General features: G+C 39.1%; 1 protein-coding gene across 12 annotated transcripts in view; it reads left to right on the top strand.

Annotated features, from left to right (window-relative positions):
* Ralgapa1 (Ral GTPase activating protein catalytic subunit alpha 1) overlaps nt 1–23,391 on the top strand; it is a 216,549-nt gene that overhangs the window by 148,542 nt on the left and 44,616 nt on the right. For 11 of the 12 annotated variants that reach the window (XR_013044287.1, XR_013044289.1, XR_013044290.1 and 8 more), the window contains 4 exons: nt 1,541–2,402; nt 4,672–4,743; nt 15,066–15,189; nt 20,803–20,958. Coding sequence is in view for 8 of the 12 variants with exons in the window: in XM_076550636.1 (XP_076406751.1) it covers nt 1,541–2,402; nt 4,672–4,743; nt 15,066–15,189; nt 20,803–20,958 (1,214 nt within the window). In the remaining 4 variants the exon portion in view is untranslated. Of the gene's footprint in view, nt 1–1,540; nt 2,403–4,542; nt 4,744–15,065; nt 15,190–20,802; nt 20,959–23,391 lie in introns of all 12 variants that reach the window. The other variant, XR_013044288.1, reaches the window with a different exon arrangement.

Below are 23,391 nucleotides of genomic sequence, written 5' to 3' on the forward strand. Positions count from 1 at the left end.
CTGCCATGTGTCTTGACCCGCCCCCCCCCCCCCTTGCTCATATAATCCCTCCTCCCTCTCTTCAACTGGACTCCCGGAACTCAGCCCAGTGCTTGGCTGTGAATCTCTGAATCTGTTTCCATCAGTTATTGGATGAAGGTTCTATGATGACATTTAGGGTAGTCACCAATCTGACTGCAGGGGAAGACCAGTTCAGGCACCGTCTCCACTATTGCTAGGAGTCTTAGCTGGGGTCATCCTTATTTCTCTGGCACCGGGCTTCTTACTAACCCCATAATGACCCTCTCTATCAAAGTATCTTTTATTACTTTTTCTCTCCATCCCTCCCCCAACTCAACCATCCTGGTCCCTCGTGTTCCCATCCCTCCATCCCCTCCCCTCTACACCCCCAACCCCAGTTTACCCAGGAGATCTCATCCATTTCCCCTTCCCAGGGGGTTTGGAGCTCAGCAGTTAAGAGCACTTGATTGCTCTTCAGAGGACTGGGTTCAACTGCCAGCACCCATGTGGCAGCTCACAACTGTCTGTAACTCAAGTTTCAGGCGACCCGAAACTTTCTATGGCAAAACACTAGTACACACTAAAAGAAAAAAAAAGTGCTTAAAAAATTATAATGCCTAAACAAGTAGATTCATCATCAACCTTATTTTTATTATTTATGTTTTTTGTAAAGCACTGGAGATCAATCTTAGGGTCTTGCTATTGCTGGGCAAATATTCTACAACTGAACTATATCCTCAGCCCATATTTTTTAAGTTTTTAATTATGTGTATATATGTCTCTAGTGGGTATATACACATATGTAGAATGCCCAAGGAAACAAGAGGCAAATTGCGTCACTTTGGGGTGGAGTTACAGGCAGTTGAGCCTCCTGATTTGGGTATCGGGAACCAAACCTGGGTCCTCTGGCAGAGCAAGTGCTCTTAACCAGTGACATCTCTCCAGCCCCCACAGCTCATGTTTGGAGCGTGGCCTATAAAGTTTCCCTTGTGATACAAGTGTACACTGTTCACTATGTCAATTCATTCTCATTCTTGAAGTTTAATTCAGAGAACACTTTCCTCTGACATACTTGTTATCATCAGTAAGAGCCAGAATGAAATGACATTTAAAGATGCTGCAGACTATGTCTCTAAATCTGGAATGTCTCCATGAGATAAACCTATCAGTTGGATAGGTTTCATTGGTTTTTAGTCTGCATGTTTAGTGTATTTCAGGGAATTGATTTCTGACACTTTTGATCTTCAAAGGTGATCTACATTTAAAAGCTTTTGTTTAAATTGTGAATCCATTAGCTACAGTTTCCAAAGGGCTTCCTTATAAAAATAAGTAAAACTACTTCATCAGAAAAGTTTTCTATCCTCTGCCATTATTCCTATAATAAGAAAGCTAAATTGTATACATTAATGTTTATTCAGATATTTGATTGTGATGTTAGCAATGTGATAATGTCCTCATTTTCTAATGTGTTTTGTGACTCCTAGGAAGCAATATTATTCCTACTCATTTGTGGTTTTTTCCTTTTTCCTTTTTTTTTCAGTGAAAACTCAGATGCAACAAGGATTGATCTCTATAGCAGCGCGTACTGTCATTACCCATCTGGTGAATCACTTGGGCCATTATCCAATGAGTGGTGGTCCTGCGATGCTGACAAGTCAGGTCTGTGAAAATCATGACAATCATTACAGCGAGAGTTCTGAACTCTCTCCCGAGCTCTTTGAAAGTCCCAACATTCAGTTCTTCGTGCTGAATAATACAACCTTGGTGTCTTGTATCCAGATTAGAGCAGAAGAGAGTTTGCCTGGCGGAGGGTTAGCCGCTGGCCTTGTGTCAGCCAGTTCAAATGTTAGAATCATAGTGCGGGACCTCTCTGGAAAGTACTCATGGGATTCTGCCATCCTGTATGGACCGCCCATTGTGAGTAGTGTGTCTGAACCTACATCTCTCATACTTTCAATGTCTCACCAAGAGAAACCGGAAGAGCCTCCTACATCTAATGAATGCGTAGAAGACATAACAGTGAAGGATGGACTTTCTCTTCAGCTTAGGAGGTTTAGAGAAACTGTACCAACCTGGTCTACAATAAGGGAGGAAGAAGATGCTCTTGACGAGCTCCTGCAGTATTTAGGCACTACGAGTCCTGAGTGTTTACAGAGAACTGGAATCTCCCTCAATGTTCCTGCTCCACAACCCATATGCATTTCTGAGAAACAGGAGAATGACGTCATTAATGCTATCCTTAAGCAATACACAGAAGAAAAAGAGTTTGTGGAGAAGCACTTCAATGACTTAAACATGAAAGCCTCAGAACAAGATGAGCCAACACCTCAGAAGCCTCAGTCAGCATTTTATTACTGCAGATTGCTTCTTAGTATATTGGGAATGAATTCCTGGGACAAACGGTAAGGAGAGAGGAGGAGTTTTCCTTTTTTAAAAAAAAAAAAAATAGTCCTAATCTTCTGATCAAGAATTTTAGACTCAGGCAATGGTGTTGCACACCTTTAATCCCAGCACTTGGGAGGCAGATCTCTGTGAGTTTAAGGCCAGACTGATCTACAGAACAAGTTCCAGGGCAGCCAAGGCTATAGTGAGACTGTGTCTTGAAAAACAAACAAACAAACAAAAATGTAGTCTTTATTCTTACTAAATTCTATCTAGCATGCTGGAGAGATGGCTCAGCAGCTAAGAGTATACTACTTTTTCAGAGGATCCAAGTTCAGTCGTCTCTAGCATCCCGGTGGGTACCTCATAATTGGGACTGGAGCTCCAGTGAGTCTACACCTTGTTCAGGCCTCCTTGGGCACTGTATTCACCTGCACACACACACACACACACACACACACACACACACACACACACACACTCACGCACGCATGCACACACGCACATATTTAAGAAAATTTGAAAAAAAACTAGGAGCTGAAGAGTTGGTTCAGTGGTTAGGAGCACTCGTTCTTTGCAGAGGATCTAAATTCTATTCCCAGCACCTACATAGTGGCTAAGAACTTATCTGTAAATCCAGTTTTAGAGGATCCAACATCCTCTTCTAACCTCTGCACCAGGCGTGCATGTGGTACATGTGTGTACATGCAGAGACAAAACACTCATACATATAAAATAAAATAATTTTTTTAAAAACCCTTTAGAAAAAAAGGAAAACTGTATATTCTATCTACCAATTAGTTTTTTTTTTTGACCAATAGGCAAATTGTTTGAGTTTGTTTATTTATTTGGTTGATTGAATGGTTTTTTTTTTTCAACTGTTGAATCATATTAAAATTGAGGGGAATAAAAAGTAATTTAATCCAGTACGTTCTTGACATTTTCAGAGTATCTACTAAAACTATATAACTTAGAAATTATAATCATATAATTGTGTGCCAGCATGCCTGGCTGCAGTTAGGTTTTGTTGTTTTTTTTAATAGAAATTGAACGCAAGACCTTAGGCATGCTGTGTATAATCTATACTTTGTTTTTAGTTTTTATGCTATCAAGCTGTAGGAGAATGGAAAATGGCATTTATTTTATCCGTAAATCATAGAACTGTATCCTTTCTACTCAGCTTATAGTAGGAGGAAGAAGCTCAGCAATGACTGGATGAGTAGGTCTGCAGTGCTCCAGGCACTGTGAGGCATTAGGATGGGCCTGCTCTCCCTCTTGCTTAGTAGTCACACTCTCACTTGATTAAAACCTTCCATTTGTTAAACGGTATTCTTCCTCAGCCATTTTACATTACTCTTTCCTTCATTTCCTGAGGTGTGAGGGTACACACATGCCATGGCACCTGTATGGAGGTCAAAGGACAACTCCCAAGAGTCCCTTCTGTCTTTCCACCATGTGAGCTGCAGGGATTATACTCAGAGTCAGGCTTAACACAGACGCTGTTGTCTGCTGAGCCACCTCTGCATCCCCTAAGCCCTCTGTATAGCCAGCATAGTTTGCCTTAGGCTGTAGCTGACTACAGGTAATCGTCATTTTGTTATCAGAGAAATGCATTCTAGTTTCTTGTTAGGGAATTGCCTGTATGTTGTCTCCTAAGGAAAGTTAAAGATGGAAAGCTATATTTTATGACAGTGTAAGTATTAATTTTATTTACATATTTAGTGCACATAAATTAAAAATTACATGTTTATTCATATTTTTTAAAAATACATACTAGGACTGAGGAAATATAATATATGTGTATATACATACACATGTTTATGCAATAATAGGACTGAGGGTATATGTGTGTTATATATGTATACACACACACACACACACATATAATAAATATTAAAACTTTCCTGGTATGTGTAAGCCTCTGATTTGATACTCTTGTACCACATACACAACACACACACACACACACACACACACACACACACACACACACACAAGGGGAAAAAGCAGACTCTTATAAGTCCTTGTATCCGTTTCTCCGGATGTTACTTTAGGTGCTCACATCTACACAGAGAGTTTGAACTGATCTTGACAAGGTGCATTATCAAATGAATGAAAGCCTGGGAGGAGTAATGACGTATATCTTTGCATCTTTTTTAGGGTCTGTTCTCCTTTGTATGGAACAGGCAAGAAAAGTGTAAAAGTTGCATGAGTAGAAAGGAAGTGTGTCCGGACTGTCATGTCCTTCTCTGCAAAGGTGACAAAATGTTTATAAATCTCTCCATTTAGGAGGAGCTTTCATCTCCTGAAGAAAAATGAAAAGCTGCTTAGAGAACTTCGGAACTTGGATTCAAGGCAGTGGTGAGTTGTGGGGAAACATGCATATTTACAACTGGAATCGCTAAGCTATTGCATTGCAGTGTAAACTCTAATAGTGTACTGTTGACTTCCAGCTTTTTGAGTGGAAACTGTCATTGTACCTTAGATAAATTAATTTTAAGAAAAATGTAGAACTGCGTTAAGATGTTTGACATATTTGAATTACTTTTATTCTTTGTATGCATTTCACAATCCTCTTTTGAGTTGGAGAAAACTAATTGAATGTGTAAAATATCCTTAGATTTCTGTGCCGTACTTAATCATAACTCACTCACTGTTCTGGTGCTTGAGATGGCTTGGAAAGCTCATTTGAGACAAGCCACCTGCTGTGACATCACTAATGTACAAGAATTCCAGGTGAAATGAGCTGATCTGCACCTACATGAACAACTCACATCTTTCAGAGCCCTGTGCTGAGCTGTTTGTTCACTTTCAGATCCAGAAGAGTTGCCCTTGTATTCATACCTAACTTACTCTGACTTACCTCTCTTCTGCATGTGTATGGTCTTCTTCAAAACGGAACCTTTTCATCTTGCATTTCTTTGTATTCACAAATGTGCTTGGCACATTTGGAAAGAAGGAACTTCAGTTAAGGAATTGCCTTCCTGGGACTGGCCTGTGGGCATGTCTGTGGGGCATTTTCTTGGTTGCTAACTGATGGAGGACAGCCCAGCCCATTGTGGACTGTACCATTCTTAGGCGAGTGGGTCTGGGTTGTATAACAAAGGTAGCTGGCTATGAGCCTGGGAACAAGTCAATGAGCATTGTTCCACCATGGTCTCTGCTTCAGTAACTGCCTTGTTCTTTTTTTTTTTTTTTTTTTTGGTTATTCGAGACAGGGTTTCTCTGTGTAGCTTTGCGCCTTTCCTGGGACTCACTTGGTAGTCCAGGCTGGCCTCGAACTCACAGAGATCCGCCTGGCTCTGCCTCCCGAGTGCTGGGATTAAAGGCGTGCGCCACCACCACCCGGCCTGCCTTGTTCTTAAAGCCTGGGCTTCCCTGGATGATGGACCATAACCTATAAGATGAAATAAACCCTTTCCTCCCCAAGTTGCTTTTGGTCAGTCTTATCACAGCAATAGAAAAACAAACTAGAACAATTTTTAAGCTGCAGTCCTTGTTCCTTTCATGCTGTTTTCTACCAAATGTATGGGGAAATGTCACCATTGACTCACTTCCTGTATTTCCTAACTCCTGGTTTTTGTTGAGGGGCTGGCTGTTGGCTTTCTTCAGCATGGTCTTTTAAAAAATGGTTTGCATTGATTTGTTTGCTCTCTCTCTCTCTCTCTCTCTCTCTCTCTCTCTCTCTCTCTCTCTCTCTCTCTCTCTCTCTCTCTCTCTGTGTGTGTGTGTGTGCATATGGTGTGTGTGTGCATATGGTGTGTGTTAAGGATTATTTTGTATTTGTAGATGCTGTTTAGCTTTCAGTTTTCAGCTTCAGATTGATGGAGTTTATTTTTTGCATAGCCGTCTTTCTCGGTATTTTTCTTTGCATTTCCTCAAGCACAAGTAGTTGTGCTTACAGAGTTCTGTGTGGAAGTCATTCATTCTGTATTTCTTTATAAACCTTTATTGGGTTAAGACGGTTATATTTTATACTTAGTTCCTTGGTCTTTGTAGAATATGTTTTGAATTATGGTATATAAAGGCATCTGCTGAGGCTGATGACCTGAGTTCGATCCCTGTGACCCACATGGTGGAAGAGGAGAAACAACTCCCAGCAGATGTCCTCTGACCACCCCATGTACACACACACACAATAATAATAACAGTTAACAAAACCTTCAGAAGAGGATAGAGCTGGGGAGAAGACTCAGTGGTCAGAAGCAGGTACTACACTTGCGGAGGACTGAGCGCAGTTCCCAGCACCCATGTCAGCGGCTCACTACTTACTGCCCTGTCACTCCAGGTCTAAGAGACCTGACACCCTCTTTTTGCTTGCACAGGCACTAATATGCACATGCACATATCCACATACAGACACATACATACACATAAATAAGAATAAAAAATAAATCTATAAAAATAAATACATAAAGAATTTTTAAAGGAAATTAAAACTAGGTTGAATATGGGAAATGATCTATTTCTATAATTTGTTAAATAAACCCTAATCTTTTCTTTTTTCTTTTTTCTTTTTTCTGGAGCTGAGGACCGAACCCAGGGCCTTGTGCTTGCTAGGCAAGCACTCTACCACTGAGCTAAATCCCCAACCCTAACCCTAATCTTTTCAATTGATATACTATTGCCTTTATCAAACTTTGAAGCATTGTGCTTCAAAGTTATGTGCATTTCTATTGATTTATCTATTGTTTTGTACATATATTACTGTTTAATTTACTATAGCTACATAATACATTTTCCATGCATATTAATGTTAATGTCTTTTTACTTATTCTGAGACCCAAACCTTACTTATGTAATTCTTGGATATTTTGTTATTTCATTGTTAATTCTATATAGAATCCTCAATGTTATATTTTTGACATTTTGGTTTTGAGCTTAGCCTTGAATGGCAAAGCCATCTCTCCAGTCCCTAATATTATATTTTTGGAATTTTTTTCCATTTTTAATATTTTTCTTGTATCCAACAGGTTAGTGAACTTTCATACTGCTTTTAAGCATATTTTAGTTTTAGTCACCTCTTTCTCTTAAGATTTGTTTAAGGTATACTGTCATTATCTGAAAACAATCTCTTTTCTGATAGTTTGCTTATATTATATTTTTGCACTGACTGGAACTTTCAGGTTAGGGTTAAGTAATGTAGAAAAAGTAGATGGACATCCTTGCCTGTCCTGGTTGTAATGAGAGTAACTCTTCTTTCCTGTCTTCTTCAGGAAAGCTATTGCTTGTTGTTTTAAAATAGATCATTTTGATCATGCTATGAAAGCAGTTTATCCTGTAGGATTTTCTTTTAGTGAATGTTAAAATAAAATGGTAGTGGTATATATTACCAAAATTCTTTTTTTTCATTTTTTGAAATTATAACATAAGTGCAACATTTTTAACTCCTCTTTAAAATTCTTTTTAGCTTCCATTTATGTGCTCCTGTAGTTTGAATTTCTTAACTAATTTCTTAACTGTTGTATTTTAGTATAAAAACTGTATAGACTTAGAGAGTTGGTCAGCAATTTCAAGAGCACTTGTTGCATGATTCACAATATTCACATAGTGGCTTATTCACAAGTCCTTGGAGATCCAAAGCCCTCTTTTGACCTTCATGGGCACCAGGAACACACTTTGGTGCACATACATACATGCAGGATGCAGGCAAAATACCCTTACATATACAATAATAATAAATAAATAAATATAAAGAGAAAATCTGTCTAGTCTTTTGACTTACTGTACTTGGTTTACTAAAATTTCATTTTGTATCCAGCTAATAAATATTCCATTTATTAGCAGATTCTTCAAATTTTTTGTTCTGTCCTTTGCAGGTTTTTAGAATTAAGGTTATAGTGAGCTTCATAAAATCAGTATTTCCTGTTACTTGAAATTCCAGGTTTAAAATAATTTCCCTTTTGATTTATTTTTGTTTCAGCTTTGGATCAATTTCATTATTTTTGTTTGTTTTATAAAAATATTTTACCGAGATTTTAAATAGATAAGAATAGAGAATTTTTGCTTATTTCATATTTACTGTACCTACCAAAAGTTTCAACATGTCATAATTCTGTATTCTATTCCTTTTCTCAGCTTAGTTTTTTTGGAATAAACAAAACAAACTTTCCTGTTGCAGATTTAATAGTGTGTGTGTGTGTGTGTGTGTGTGTGTGTGTGTGTGTGTATGTTCATTTGTGTATATGATGATGCACCTGTATATGCAAGTGCATATGGATACAAGAGACAACTTTGGATATCATTTCTCAGGTGCCATCTAACATCACACCTGCTTCTTCTTCTTCTTCTTTTTTTTTTTTTTTTTTTTTTTTTTTTTTTTTTTTTTTAGCTGGTTTGGGGGATCAAACTCAGATCCTTGTGCCTGCACAGCAAGTACTTCACCCACTGAGCTCTTCAGTTCCTGTGTTGTGTTTCTAATTCATTAATTTCTGTTCTGTTCTTTTTATCACTTTCATGAGCACTGTTTTCTTTTTCTCATACCTAGAACTAAATGTTATCTTTCTTGGTTGTTGTTGTGTTCTTTATTAACAATGAAATGATCCCAGATTGTAAGGTCTAGCTAAAAGTGTAGCATCTATCTACCCTTCAAGCCCCAATTTAAGCATCGGATTTTCTGGAAAGCCTTGTCATAAATCACTGCTGACCTTCTTAATTTATCTAATTAACTAAATTTAATTCCAATTTAAGAGTGTTTTAAAATCTGAGCAGTGTTAGGCTTGAAAATAAAATTGATAAGAAAGTAGAAAGTGTTTCCATATGGCATCTTGCCTAAACAATTTCTCTTGTTAATGACATCTTCTTGCCTTGGTGTGCAGCTTTGAGATTGACAAACCAATATTGAAATACAGTTAACTAATATGTTAGTTAACGTGTGGTGGTGGCGCACGCCTTTAATCCCAGCCCTCGGGAGGCAGAGGCAGGTGGATCTCTGTGAGTTCAAGGCCAGCCTGGGCTACAAAGTGAGTTCCAGGAAAGGCACAAAGCTACACAGAGAAACCCTGTCTTGGGGGGGGGGGGGGGATTTAGCCGGGCGGTGGTGGCACACGCCTTTAATCCCAGCCCTCTGGAGGCAAAGCCAGGAGGATCTCTGTGAGTTCGAGACCAGCCTGGTCTACAGAGCAAGACCCAGGAAAGGTGCCAAAACTACACAGAAAAACCCGTCTCAAAAAAAAAACAAAAAAACACCTAATATGTTAGTTAATAATTATGCTTTTACTGAATAAGCATCAGTATAATCTAATTTTAGAGCTGCTTTTCATTTAACATGTGGAGTAAGTACCAACCTGATGTGTCCAGCAGCTGCAGCATTTCTGATCTTACCAACGTGTATGCAGGCTCTGCCTTCCCTGTCACGGCTTGCTCATTACCACCTGCCTTTTCAATTCAGCTTTGTAGAATGGGAAGTCGGATCTTGTGATTTTGATTTGCCATATATTATGGGGCATTTTCAAGTGACTAAAATAGCTGTTTGTATCTCTTTTGGGGGAAAATATTCGAATTTGTACTGCATTAAATAATGCCTTCTAAAATTTTCCGGTCTACCCAGAACTTCAGAGTGTAATTTAGAAATCAGGGCACAAATGTAATTATGATAAGGTCATATTGGATTAAATTTGCTCCCAAATCTCACTGCTGTTCTTATAAGAAGGACACATGCACATAGAAAGAACGTAGGTGACCAGGCAGAAATCACAGTTACAGTTAGAATATGAGGAATGCAGAGGATTGCTACAACCAGTAGACTGTGGGAAGGCTTCTAGCCCTGTTGCTTTTAGAGACATAACACTGTCAAAACTACCTAGTTTGTATGGTTTGTTATAGAAATCCTAGGAAACAAAATTCTTCGCCTGTCCTTTTTTTTTAAGATATTTTTATTTCATGTGTATAGTGTGTGTCTGCATGTATGTATATGCAGCATGTGTGTGCCTGTTGCCTGCAGAAGCCAGAAGAGGATTCTGGATGCCTTGGCACTGAATTTATAGATGGTTATAAACCATGTGGGTGCTGGAACTGAGCCTGAGTCCTCTGTAAAGAGCAGGTTCCTTTAACTGCTGAGCCGTCTCTCCAGCCCCATCTTTGCAGTCCTTCGTGTTATCTTTTTAGTACTGAGTGACACGAGTTCATCACACGTTCTGGATGCACATTCTTTCTTAGGTAGGACAAGTATTTTTCCTCATTATGTAGCTTGTCATTTCACTATTTTTGATATCATCCGTAACACAAAAAATTCAGGGCTGATAATGGCTTTTTTACAGTATGGACATTAGTAAGGGTTCTTCTCTACTAATAAAATTAAGACCTGACCTAATTCAAAGTTCTGTAATTCTTTCTGAGACTTTAATAGTTTTAGTTCTTATACTTGGGCCTATGATTCATTTTGATTTAAATTTTTAAGATGCTGTAAGAGTCTAACTTCATTCTTTTCCATTTGTTTATCTGATTGTCCCACACCACTTGTTAATGAGATTTTTTTTCTCACCTAATTTCCATGTTACCATTATCAAAACACAACTGATCAACTAGATTTGGCAATTGTATGATGCAAACACTGGAGAGGCTGAGGCAAGAGAATCACAAGTTTAAGGCTAGCCTGGACTATGTAGTAAGTTCTAGGCTATACTCAGATACATAGTGAGAACTTTTCTCAAAAGCCAACACACAGAAAAGCAATTACCATAGAGTTTATTTCTAGGCATATAAATTGTTGTCATATAGTACTATAGTGCCTTGATTTATTTTGCCACAAGTTTTGAGACTGTAAAGTATGAGTCCTCCAGTGGGGTGTGGTGGTTCATGCCTTTAATCCCAGCACTTGAGGCAGAGGCAGGTGGATCTCTGAGTTCAAGGCCAGCCTGATTATAGAGTGAGTTCCAAGACAGCCAAGGCTACATAGAGAAACCCAGTCTTTGAAAAAGAAAAAGAGTCCTCCAACTCTATTCTTTCTCAAATTGTTTTGTTTACTGAGTCTATTGAATTTTCCTATGAATTTTAGGATCAGTTTGACAATTCTTATAAGATGGAAAGCCTAGCTTCTGATAATGATTGAACTGAATCTGTAGATTTGTGGAGAGTCCTATCACATTAACAATATTAAGTTCTTCAGCTCATGAATAGAAGAGTTCTTTTGTTTAGGGCTTTAGTTTCTTTCAGCAGTGTTATACAGCTTTCAAAGTATGTATTTTATACATAGAGTGTATATACCAGTGTGAACGGAGTTTTTCTCTGTTTTGATTCTTCATTGCTAATATGTATAGGAATACACTGAAGTTTGTGTATGGACTGTGTAGCCTCCAAACTTAATGGATTCATTTAGTAGTTCTAATAGTTTTCTACTAGAGTCTGAAGGATTGTTTTTTTAGCTTAATTTTATTTATCATTTGTGCATGCATGGGTTCGTGTGTATACAACTTTTAGTAGTCAGTAGTCAGTTCTCTCCTTCCACAGTGGGCTATGAGAACAGAACTTAGGTTGTCAGGCTTGGCAGCAAGCAGTTTTAACCACTGAGCCACCTTGCTGGCTCCATATCTTCTGTATATAAAATCATATCCACAAGTGCAAAAATGTAACATCTTCCTTTTTGATAAGATTACTCTATAGTTCAATTTTTTTTAGATATTCAGTTTTTTTTCTTAAATTCAGTTTTAGCAGTTTATGTTTTTCTGGGAATTGTGTTTTTAATCTAATTTATCTATTTCTTGGCATACATTTATTCATAGTACTCGTATCTTTTTATGTAAAAGTATGATTTTGGTACCATGATTCCTTTTTCTTTTTTCTTTTTATTTTTTATTGTGTGGGGAGGGCACCCCACACACAATATACGTTAGTGTGGCATTGGTAGAATCATTTCAGCTCCCTTTCACAGTTTGCCTTGGTGTCTTCCCATTTTGTTTTCAGTTTTAGCAGTGATTTGAATTAGAAGTTTATTAGTGGAGGCTGGAGAGAGGACTCAGTGGTTAAGAGGACTGTTGCTCTTGCAGAGAGTCCAGGTTTGGTTCACAGCACAGCACTCGCATGGCTGCAACTCTAGCTCATTCCTGTAACTGTAACATTCTTGTAACTCTAGTTCCAGGAATCCAGCACTCTCTTCTGGCCTCCTCAGGTATTGCATGCATGTGGTGTATAAACACGCAGGCAAAAAAGATCCACACACATAAAAATAATAAATGTATTTTAAGTATGTTAGTGGTAGCACTTGGTCATTTAATTCTTAGCAGCTGTATTTCCAAACAATGTGAACTTCTAATCACCAACTCAGATTTTTTTAAGTTATTTTTTCTTGTCTAAGTAGACCATTCACTGGGGTGTCTTCCCTAGGTTTACATCACTTATGACTCAGAATTTGTGCTTGAACACTGCCCTCCTAAACATGGTGTTTTTGTTATTTACTGTTGATTGTGTGTGGCTTGGAGGTTACCACCACAATTCAAAATGTTTCTATTTTTGTCTCTCCTTTATCCAGATACCAGTAGCTTAAAGGTTTACTCTCTGACCATTCCAAAATGTGCATAGCCTTGAGGGTGCACACAGATTTCCAGATGTCCAAGTACTGACTGGATATTATTCTTAATTCTTAGCTTCTTTAGAGTTGGCCCAGAGTTAGGAATCTTATGGAGTGCCTGTGAGACTCTTTGGTCATCACACTCTGTGTCAATGCTTCTCATCCTTCCTAATGCTGAGACCTTTAACACAGTGCCCCACCATAAAATTATTTTCGTTGCACTTCATAACTGTAATTTTGCTACCGTTATGAATTGTAATGTAAGTATCTGTGTTTTCCTATGGTCTTAGGCGACCCCCATGTAAGGGTCATTCAGTCCCCAAAGGTTGGGATGCACAGGTTGAAAACCACTGTTCTAGCTGCTCTTAAGTGATTCTGGTGCATGTGCACAGGCTTCGGGACTCTCAGAATTGACTGATCCCAGGCAGTTCTTAGTCTCTCTTTTCCTGGTTCTTACTAACTTCCGGCTGCTGTGCTGTTCATGTGTATCAGAGCTGCCAGCTTGTCCTTAGTGCTTTAATCCAAATTCTGGTCCAAATCGTTGTTCTTCTCAGGTAGAACTAATGCCAAGTCTTTGTCCTTGAAGCCTGCCTTTCACCCTGGGCATCATTTGTGTGCCGTTGTACCTGAGCTAAGATTAGGGCCCACCTTTGCCTAGAATGATACCCATAGTCAGCAGTTGGGCGCTTGGGGAAAGGTTGGAAATCCCTAGTCTTCTTAGCTTACTGCCCCCAGCAGAACTTCCACCCTTCTCCTCCAAGTAGAGTGCAAGGAAAAGTGTTGAGACTCAGCCTTTCATGCCTAGAGCTTCCATGCTAAGAGTGGGCGCTGGAGAAACAGAAGATCTAGGTCAGAGCTTCTGTAACATGGAGATAGGAAGGGATAATAATAACTTCACCAATAACCTTAGCCCCAAACTGAAAGCTAGAGAGAGAGGGAGCCTCTCTCTGCTAGGCCTGAGTAGAATGCTTAGGGCAAAACTTGGGTACCATGGAGCTGAGGAGCTGGAGTGTAAGGAAACATAAGTGGCTTATATGTCAATGACTGTTTTTACCAAGACTTAGTCGATTTTCTTGAAGATTTTCTTTTCCTTTATAGCTTTAGGACACATTTTTAAAATGCTAGATTTTTTTTAAAATAATAATTTTCACCAGTTAATTGGGTTTTACTTGCAAAAAATGACCATCCAGAGCTATACTCTGTAATTCTGGAAGCTCCCTTCTTCCCCACAGCACCCCCCAGGTACATTTGACTGCTTAGACTGGGTTATGCTAACACTATATTGAGCACAATGAAATTTTCCCTGTGTCTTTAACCTCCTGAAGTGAAATGTCACCAGTTACAGAAACTTGCTGGAGCTTCTTCTTGGTTGCTGACATGGAAACTCAGAGTTGTGACTTAACTTCTCAAAATACAGAGGAAGACCTGGCTGCAGGCTTCAGTTTTAAAGACTTGTTGGTATCTGCAATTCGTTTTTTTATTCTTGCATAATTTGGCAACAAAATTTACTTCTTGTCCAATTTTGAAATCAGGAAGTAAATATGAGTCCCTGCAATTTGTTTTTCTGGTCCTGAAATTTTCCAACATTTATCAAACATAGATGGTCTAGTTAGCTTGGGTTGCCAGATATCTTATTAGAAGTTTACTTCAAGAACACTTTTAAATTCAGAGAAAACTGAAAGTTAAATGTCCAAGAATTTGGCAGTTAAGCCATGCAGTTATGTGTGTGTGCGTGTGCGTGTGCGTGCGCGTGCGCGTGCGCGCACTTCTGTTGTATGCAGTTTTGGGGAACACACTCCCTACTGATGGTTACTTGGTTCTAAAACAGTCGTTCTAACCCTGAGATTCAGTCACACTTCATAATGATCAACTTTTTAGATGATTCTTGCATTCATATATATCTATCCTTGTCCATACTCTTTGTCTTCATTTGCCAAATTCATACCTACCTAATTCATTATTCCTTCACTGTAAGTATTATTTCTTCCAGTCGGAAGTAACCTGCCTTTCTTCTGATCCAGTGGCAATTTTGTCACTTTTTTCTTTCTTTATATTGCAATTACTTGTCTCCTTCTGCAGACTATAGCATCTAAGTCTTTTTCATATTCTCACTGCTATATAGTCTGTATATATAATTTAATTAGCAAACAAATGAATGGTATAACCTTTTGTTTTGTAGCCGAGAGACGCACAAGATCGCAGTATTTTACGTTGCTGAAGGACAAGAAGATAAATACTCCATTCTCACCAACATAGGAGGAAGCCAAGCATATGAAGATTTTGTAGCTGGTCTTGGTTGGGAGGTATTGTCTTTAGGTTATACCAGTCATCATTTTATATTTAACCCTCAGTCAACCTTCAGATACCAGGATCCAAGGATGTTCCAGCCCCTCATATAAAAGAGTGGGATACTTGCCTAAAACTAATGCATATCCTCTTGTATACTTTAAAGTATATCTAGGTTACTTCTGCCAAGTAGTCTAAATAATGTATATTCAATTGCTACGCTATGCTGTTTAAGAAATAGTTACCAGAGGGACTGGGAATACGGACCATTTGGTCAAGTGCTTACCTATTGAGCATGAGGCTTGAGTTTGGGTCCCCAGGACCCATGTAAAAGCTAGGCACAGCAGCAGCAATCTGTAACTCCAGCACTGGGGGAGTAGAGACAAACAGATCCTTATTGCTCACTAGCTAACTAGCTAGCCAAATCCACAAATTCCAGACTCAACAGATAACTTTGGTTTTGATGAATATATAGTTAAAGCAGTATCATGGAAATAATAACCTTGGTAGCCATTTAAACTTACAGTGAGAATTTTTCTTATAGTTGACAATTACTTCACAAAATTTGTATTGAGGATATCTTTCAAAGTTGTTGAAGACCATTGCACTAGACTATAAACTTGTAGCACTTCTATCTTACTGACTTCTGCTTTTAATACCAGAACTTTCCACAGTGTCTGATATGTGAGCTTTTCCTATCCCACTCGGTGTGTATTGTATGGGTTAGCAGCCAGTTTACCTTATGGGAATTATGTAAGCTCTCCAAGCCTCTATGTTTATTTCTCACAGGTAATATACTTTGTTACCCAGCAGAGATGACAAAAAAAAATTGAGTTAAGATGGTGTATGTCAAAATGTCTTGAAAACACAGCAAATGGATTTTTTGTATTGAAAAGCTATAGAATCATTACTAAAAGTAGGGACACATGAGAATAGCAAATTGAGAGGACTATATATACCTCTTGATTTCAAAATTTACTAAACAATACTAATCAAGATAGTGTGGTATTAGCAAAAGGATAGACCTACAGATCAGTGGAATAGAACATAAAGAACAGAAATAAGCCCACACATTTATAGTCAGTGATTTTTTTTTACCTAAACCATCCAGTGGAGAATGAATAATCTTTTCAACAAATGTTGCTGACATAACCAGATAGCCGTATGCCCAAAAAAAAAAAAAGTCAGAGGATGACTCAGTAGTTAGGAGAGTTTGATTCCCAGCACCCGTGTTGGGAGCCTCACAACTGCCTGTAACTCAGGTTCCAAAGTATCCAGCAACCCTCTTCTAGCCACTACAGGTGCTTGCAGTCATGTGCACATACCCACCACCACACATGCACACCAACACTAACAACACACACATACACACATAATTAAGAAAAAACTAGTTTAAATGAAGTCAGACCATACTATATATAAGAATTAACTCAAAATGGATCTAAAATTATAAAATACTTAGAAGATAATATAGGTACAAATATTATGACCTTGGATTTGGCAAAGATTTCTTAGTATAACACTAAAATCATGAGCAAGAAGGAAAATACTACTCATCAAAATTAAAACCTTTGTGCTTCAAGGACATCACCAACAAAGTGGAAAATTCCACAGATGGGGAAAATAATTACAAGTCATATATTTGAGAAGAGATTTGTACATAGAATATTTGAAGAACTCACACAAATTAAAAAGGAATGCCTACACTAGTGGACATGCCAACATAGATGGAAGAGGATTTCACAAAACTCCCCTGGGGATGAACAACAGGCAGGCAGTGGCTGCTGAGGGGGAAGACGGGAGGTTTGTTTTTTTTGTTTTTGTTTTGTTGTTTTTTTCAGAAATAGGACCACAATCCTAAGTAGTCAACCCTGAACATGTAACCAAGGGCAACAGTAATTGGACTCAGAATAACAAAAATAAAGGAAGAAAAAGCGGTCACGAATTCAAGAGGAGATTATTGAGAGGTCACAAGAGGAGGGTTGGGGGAGAGATGAAAATAATGCAAATGCCACTGTATGAAATAATGTAAATGTGCTCATGTATGAAATCCTCCGATTAAAAAAATGGCCACAGGACCACAACAGATATTACTCCAAAGATAAGTAAATGTTCAATAAATACATGAAGAGACTCTTGATGTCATGAGCCATGAGAGAAATGAGGAAACCACACTGAGTATCTCTTCACACCCAGCAGGGTGGTTAGATTAAAAAATTCCAGAAATATCGTTGGCTGGGATTTAGAGCAGTCTGAACTCTCATATTCTGCTAGAGGGGATGTGACATGCTGTAACATAGTTAATTGGGTAGTTAAGCATAGAGGTGCCATATCCACATTAGGGTTACAATAGCTGTGATGAAACACCATGACCAAAGCAACTTGGGGAGGAAAGGGTTTATCTGACTTACATGTCCACATCACTGTTTATCATTGAAAGAAATCAGGACAGGAACTCAAGCAGGGCAGGAACCTGGGGGCAGGAGCTGATGCAGAGGCCATGGAGCGGAGCTGCTTACTGACTTGTTCCTCATGGCTTGCTCAGCCTGCTTTCTTATAGAACCCAGGACCACCAGCCAGGCATGGCACCAGCCTCAATGAGTTGGGTCCTCCCCAATCAATCACTAATTAAGAAAATGCTCCTACAGCCGGATCTTATGGAGGCATTTTCTCATTTAAAGGTTCCCTCCTTTCAGGTAACTCCAGCTTGTGTCAGGTTGACATAATACTAGCCAGGACACCTTATAACAAAATAGTTCTGCTGTGTGCATACCCAGAAAAAATAAAAGCTTAAGCTTACACAAAAACTTACACATCTGTGTTCATTGCTGCATAATAACAAAATGGCAAAACAACCTATATGTATGTCCATAAGTGAATGAATGGATGAATAAATGTAGTGTATTCCTACAAGTGAATATTAGCCATAAAAATGGATGAATATTGTAATGCTTAATTTTTATTAATGCTAAATCCCAACCTGATGGGATTTAGAATCACCATGGAAACAAATCTCTGACATGAGGGACCTTTTAAATTAGGTTAATTGAGGTGGGAAACTCCGCTCTAAATTTGGGTGGTAGCATTCCATGGGTTGGGGTCCCAGTCTGAATAAAAAGGGAAGGCAAGCTGAGCACAGTATTCATTGCTCTCTGCTTCCTGATTGGGGGTGCAACGTTCCTCAGCTGGAGAAGTCAGTAACTAAAACTATATAGACAAACTGTAAAAGCCAGAGAACTGGGAAGTGAGTCCCTAGAAAAACTGCACACGTATGTCAAAGGTCAAATAGGAAGCTAGACTTCCATCTTCTCTAGACAGTAAGGAGAAGCTCCCCACACTGAGGTATTATCAGATGATGTCAGAGAAGGCGGAGAAAGCCAATGATTTCAGCTCTTACCAGAACAATTTCTTGGTTTCTGTGCTACAACCTGATACTGATATATATTGTATATTATACATGACCTAAAATGTTTCCAGGTCTTCATACAGTTCAATTGATAGCTTTTTAGATGTAGTTGAAGTGCAGTTAAATTTTGTGATTTTTTTTTCACATTTTTTTATTCTAGTCTGGAATGGGTACTGACTAGAAAGACAGTTTTATAAATAAATATGAGACATCTAATTGATGGTTTTTTGAAGTTGACATTGTTTAACATTCCTCCAAGTCATTTCAGCTTTGATTTTTACTCTGATTTACGTGCCTCCCAAAGCCTTTCTAGTTTACTGTTAACACCTAGTTGCCTAATGTAAGTTCATAGTAAACAACAGCTGATTTCCTTCTTAATTACCACCTACTAATTAGAGATCCTTAAATACTATTTTAAAAAAAAATACTGGGGCCGGGCGGTGGTGGCGCACGCCTTTAATCCCAGCACTCGGGAGGCAGAGCCAGGTGGATCTCTGTGAGTTCGAGGCCAGCCTGGGCTACCAAGTGAGCTCCAGGAAAGGCGCAAAGCTACGCAGAGAAACCCTGTCTCGAAAAACCAAAAAAAAAAAAAAAATACTGGGGTGAACAAATCACCTCTAATAAAGTTGCCTCTTGGTATAATATGTGGGGATTGGTTCCAAGTCCCCCTTCAGATACTAAAAATTCACAGCACTCACATCCTTTATATAAAATGGCAGCATACTGCACATTTTCCTGAATAATATATGGATTACTAATAATACCCAATAAAATGTAAATATTATGTAAGTAGTTGTTGCATCAGGCCATGTGTGGTCATGGCACATGGCTTTGAGTCCAACATTTAGGAGGTGGAGACAGGAGATCGGGAGTTCAAGGCCAGCCTGACCTATGTGAAGCCCTGTATCAAACTAGTTGTCATGCTATATTACTTAGGAAATACTAATAACAGAAGATAAAAGTTTGTACCTGTTTGGTACAAGCTCGTTTTTTCTGAATACTTTCAATCCATAGTTGGTTGAATCTGTAGATGTGGATCCTACAGATAACAGAGAGCCAGCTGTAATGCTAGATTTAATATTGGCTAATAGCATATAAAGGACCTTATTCCTTTTTCCCCCTTTTATTGAAAATAGAATTTTTTTCTCACACAATATATCCTGATTAGGTTTCCCCTCCCTCTACTCCTCCTAGTTCCTTCCCACCTCCCCTCCCATCCAGATCCACCCCTTTTCTGTCTCTCATTAGAAAACAGGTTTCTAAGGATAATAATATAATGTAACATAATAAGGTAAAACAAAAGCTAACACATCAGAATGAGACAAAACAAACCAGAAGGAAAAGACCTAAGAGAAGGCACAAGAAACAGAGATCCACACTCATTCACACACTTAGGAATCACACTAAAAAACAAAAAACACCAACACTGAACTGGAAGCCATAATATATATGCAAAGGACCTGTGGGGTAAAATGAGAGACTATATATCATATATAATACATAATAAAAATAAAAAGTAATAAAATAAAAAGACTTTTAAAGGAAAAAAAGATGGAAAAGTCCTGACATGACGCTATGAGACAAGGAACCTCCAGAGATGCCAGTAAGTTTGTTTCCTCTTGGCCATTTACTGCTGGCCATGTGCCTACCCTTAAGAATGGTTTGTTTCCCCAGTGAGACTTTCTTGGAGGAAATTCAGTTTTCATTTGCAAGTGTTTTATCAGTTGGAGATTGATTCTGAGTTAGGGATAGGACCATGTATCCACTTTGCCTTTCAGCTCTAGGACCCCATCTGGTGCAGACCTTGTGTATGCTGCCTCAGTCTCTTTGAGTTCACATGTGGGTCAGTCTTGTTGTTTTAGAGGACCTGGTTTTCTTGGTGTCCTCCATCCCCTCTGGCCCTTACACTTTTTCTGCCTCCTCCTCTGTGGACGTCACTGAGCCTTGAGGGAAGGGGTTTGATGGATACAATCTGTTTAGGGCTGAGTGTTCAAGGTCTCTCATTTTCTGCATAATATCTGGCTGTGGGTCTCTGTTTTTGTTCCCACATGCTGCAGGAGGAAGCTTCTCTGATGATGGCCGAGCAAGGCACTGATCTATGAGTATAGCAGAATGAAAAGACCATATTCCTAATGGCTCTGTAAAGTGTTTTTTTTTTTTCCTTTATCAACAGTGTTTCTGAGGTTTTGTTGATGATGATTATGTAATTCTTCATTGTTTCTAGGTAAACCTTACAAATCATTGTGGCTTCATGGGAGGACTTCAGAAGAACAAAAGCACTGGACTAACCACTCCATATTTTGCTACCTCTACAGTAGAAGTAATATTTCATGTATCAACAAGAATGCCTTCTGATTCCGATGACTCTCTGACCAAAAAAGTAAGCGCAAAGTTAAAAAAGAAAAAAGAAAAAATACCAACATCCAATTGGTAGATCCCTGCTGGAGGGTAAAGAGCTTGTTTCTTTAACCAATGCCATCTTCAAAACCAGGATTGTTACTCGGGCGGCGGTGGTGGTGCACACCGTTAATCCCAGCACTTGAGAGGCAAAGATGGTTCTTATTGATACAGAAGGGCCCAACCCACTCTGGGCAGCGCTATTCCTTGGCAGATGGTTCTGGGGTGAATACAAAAACTAGCTAAGAGGGGACCTTTAAGTGAGCCAGCAGGGACTTGCTGTATTTCCTTGTCTGTGAAGAGTTCATGCTTGAGTTCCTGCCTTGATTTCCCTCAGGGATAGATTATGGGTGGTAAGCTAAAATAAATCCTTTCCTCCTTTCAGTTGCTGTGGGTCAGAGTGTTTTATGACATCAGCAGAAAGGAAGCTGGAACAGGCATGTGCTCAGAGCAGAGATTGGTAGTTCACATGTAGTTCTTTACTGTTTCCTGTAACTGCTCCATTTCTGCACATTGCACCAATGATGAATGAGTGTCCCCTTTTCTCTACACTCTCAGTGCTCGCCTCTTTTTCATCATAGCCACCCACCAAATCTTGCAGTGTTTTTAATTTCACATTCTCAGAGTTAGTAACTCCCCTGACCCTGATCACCTACCTTTCTATGCACCTCTTTGGTTTAACTTCTCTCAGGAGAAATATGTGTTCTGGTCCTTTGACCATTTTTTACTGTCTGTTTTATTTTCTGCTTATTGAGTTGTAAATGTTCTTCATAATTTTGGCTGTTGACCCTTCATCAGATATGTGGTTTGCAGATTGTTTTGTTTTTTTCCAAGTTGGGAGGTTGCCTTTCTTGCCTTTTGGCTTTGTTCATCTTGGTTCTGTAGTACAAGTATTTGATGTGACAAACCAAAAACCAAATATTGCTAAAACCAGTGTCAAGTAGCTGCCCCCATATGTCTTTTCAGGACTTAGATTTAGGTCTTTTATACAGTTGGAGTTTATTTTTGTGAATGGTGGAAAATACAAGTCTCGTTCCATTAGTTTGCATGTGGAAATCTAGGTTTCCATTTCGTTTATTGAAGAGATTATCCTTTTTTGCATGCATTATTGGCATCCATATTGAGACATTTGTACTTATTTATACATTCTCTATTCTGTCATCTCAGTCCACACATTTATTTTTATGACAGTACCATCCTGATTACTGGGGGCGGGGCTCTTAATTTTATTCATGAATTCTAGTTCATTGTTAATTCTGGCCCTTGTTATTTCTTGAATTTTACAGTATCAGACAATAAGCATGTCTTTTTAATGGTTGAGTGTGACGCGCTCCTCGGCCAGCGAGGAAAAACGACCACCACTCGAGGAGTCTTCTCAGATCACACTTTATTGGAGCGCCTCTTGTTTAAGGGAGAGCGGGAGGTGAGGGGCCCCCGAGGACTAAACTGCAGCTGCTTATATAGGGAATCAGGCAAACGTGCTGTACTGTGATTGGGTCCCGCCAGAATGCGAGCATGGGGAGCCACGGGATAGGCTGAGGACATAAGGCCAATTACCATACTCGTGCATCATAGCCAAATAAGGAGTTGTTTACAGCTAGGCTACCAGGAAGCCAGCGCCATCTTTGAATAGCGGCTCCCTACAGTTGAGTACTTTAGACACCAGAAGCAGGCCTTAGAAGGAAAAAAAAAAGACAACAAAACTTGCTCTGACTTTCACCTATCTCCTCTTCTACTGAAGGCAGGCCATAGACATTAATCAGCTCCTGCCTTCTGTCTTAGAAGTAGCCATAAATCAATTATCTTGACATGACTTGTCTGCAGGTAAATCATAAGATTCCCATTTCAGAAGAGCTCTCACCCCATACCCATGGGAAAGGAATGCTTTACACAAGACCAAGAAGAATCAGCAAACAAGCTCTGCTGAGTTCTCCCACTCCACCTGTTAGCATTAGTCATGCTCTTAGTCCAGTGACATTTCTGCAGTGCTTCAGTCATGGCTGTGCCATGAATTCTCCACATGTGAACCCAAAGGACAGTGTTGAGAGAATTTCTGGATAACCAAATACATAGAGGTTCCTGGAGAATGGCCTTGCCAGAAACAGCATGGAAGTTCCACACCCCTGCTTTCATCTTAGCCTGCACATTTGTGATGCCTAATCTTGATGGTCGGATTGACTAGATTTGGAGAGAGCATTCTCAAGTCATTTACCTAAGGAGGGAAGACTCCTCCCCAGATGTGGGTGGCATCGTTTTCTAGATTAGAGACTCAGACTGAAAACAGAAAGTCAGCTAAGTGCTAGTATTTCCTTCTCTCTGCTGTTTGGTCAGCACTGCGGATCAAACCACTCTGCAGATAAACTTATTCCTCAGTTCACTTCCTCTCACACTCTGTCTTTCCCCCATTACTTTCTGC

Source organism: Peromyscus maniculatus, chromosome 14 (assembly GCF_049852395.1).
Source record: "Peromyscus maniculatus bairdii isolate BWxNUB_F1_BW_parent chromosome 14, HU_Pman_BW_mat_3.1, whole genome shotgun sequence".
Taxonomy (NCBI): Eukaryota; Metazoa; Chordata; class Mammalia; order Rodentia; family Cricetidae; genus Peromyscus; species Peromyscus maniculatus.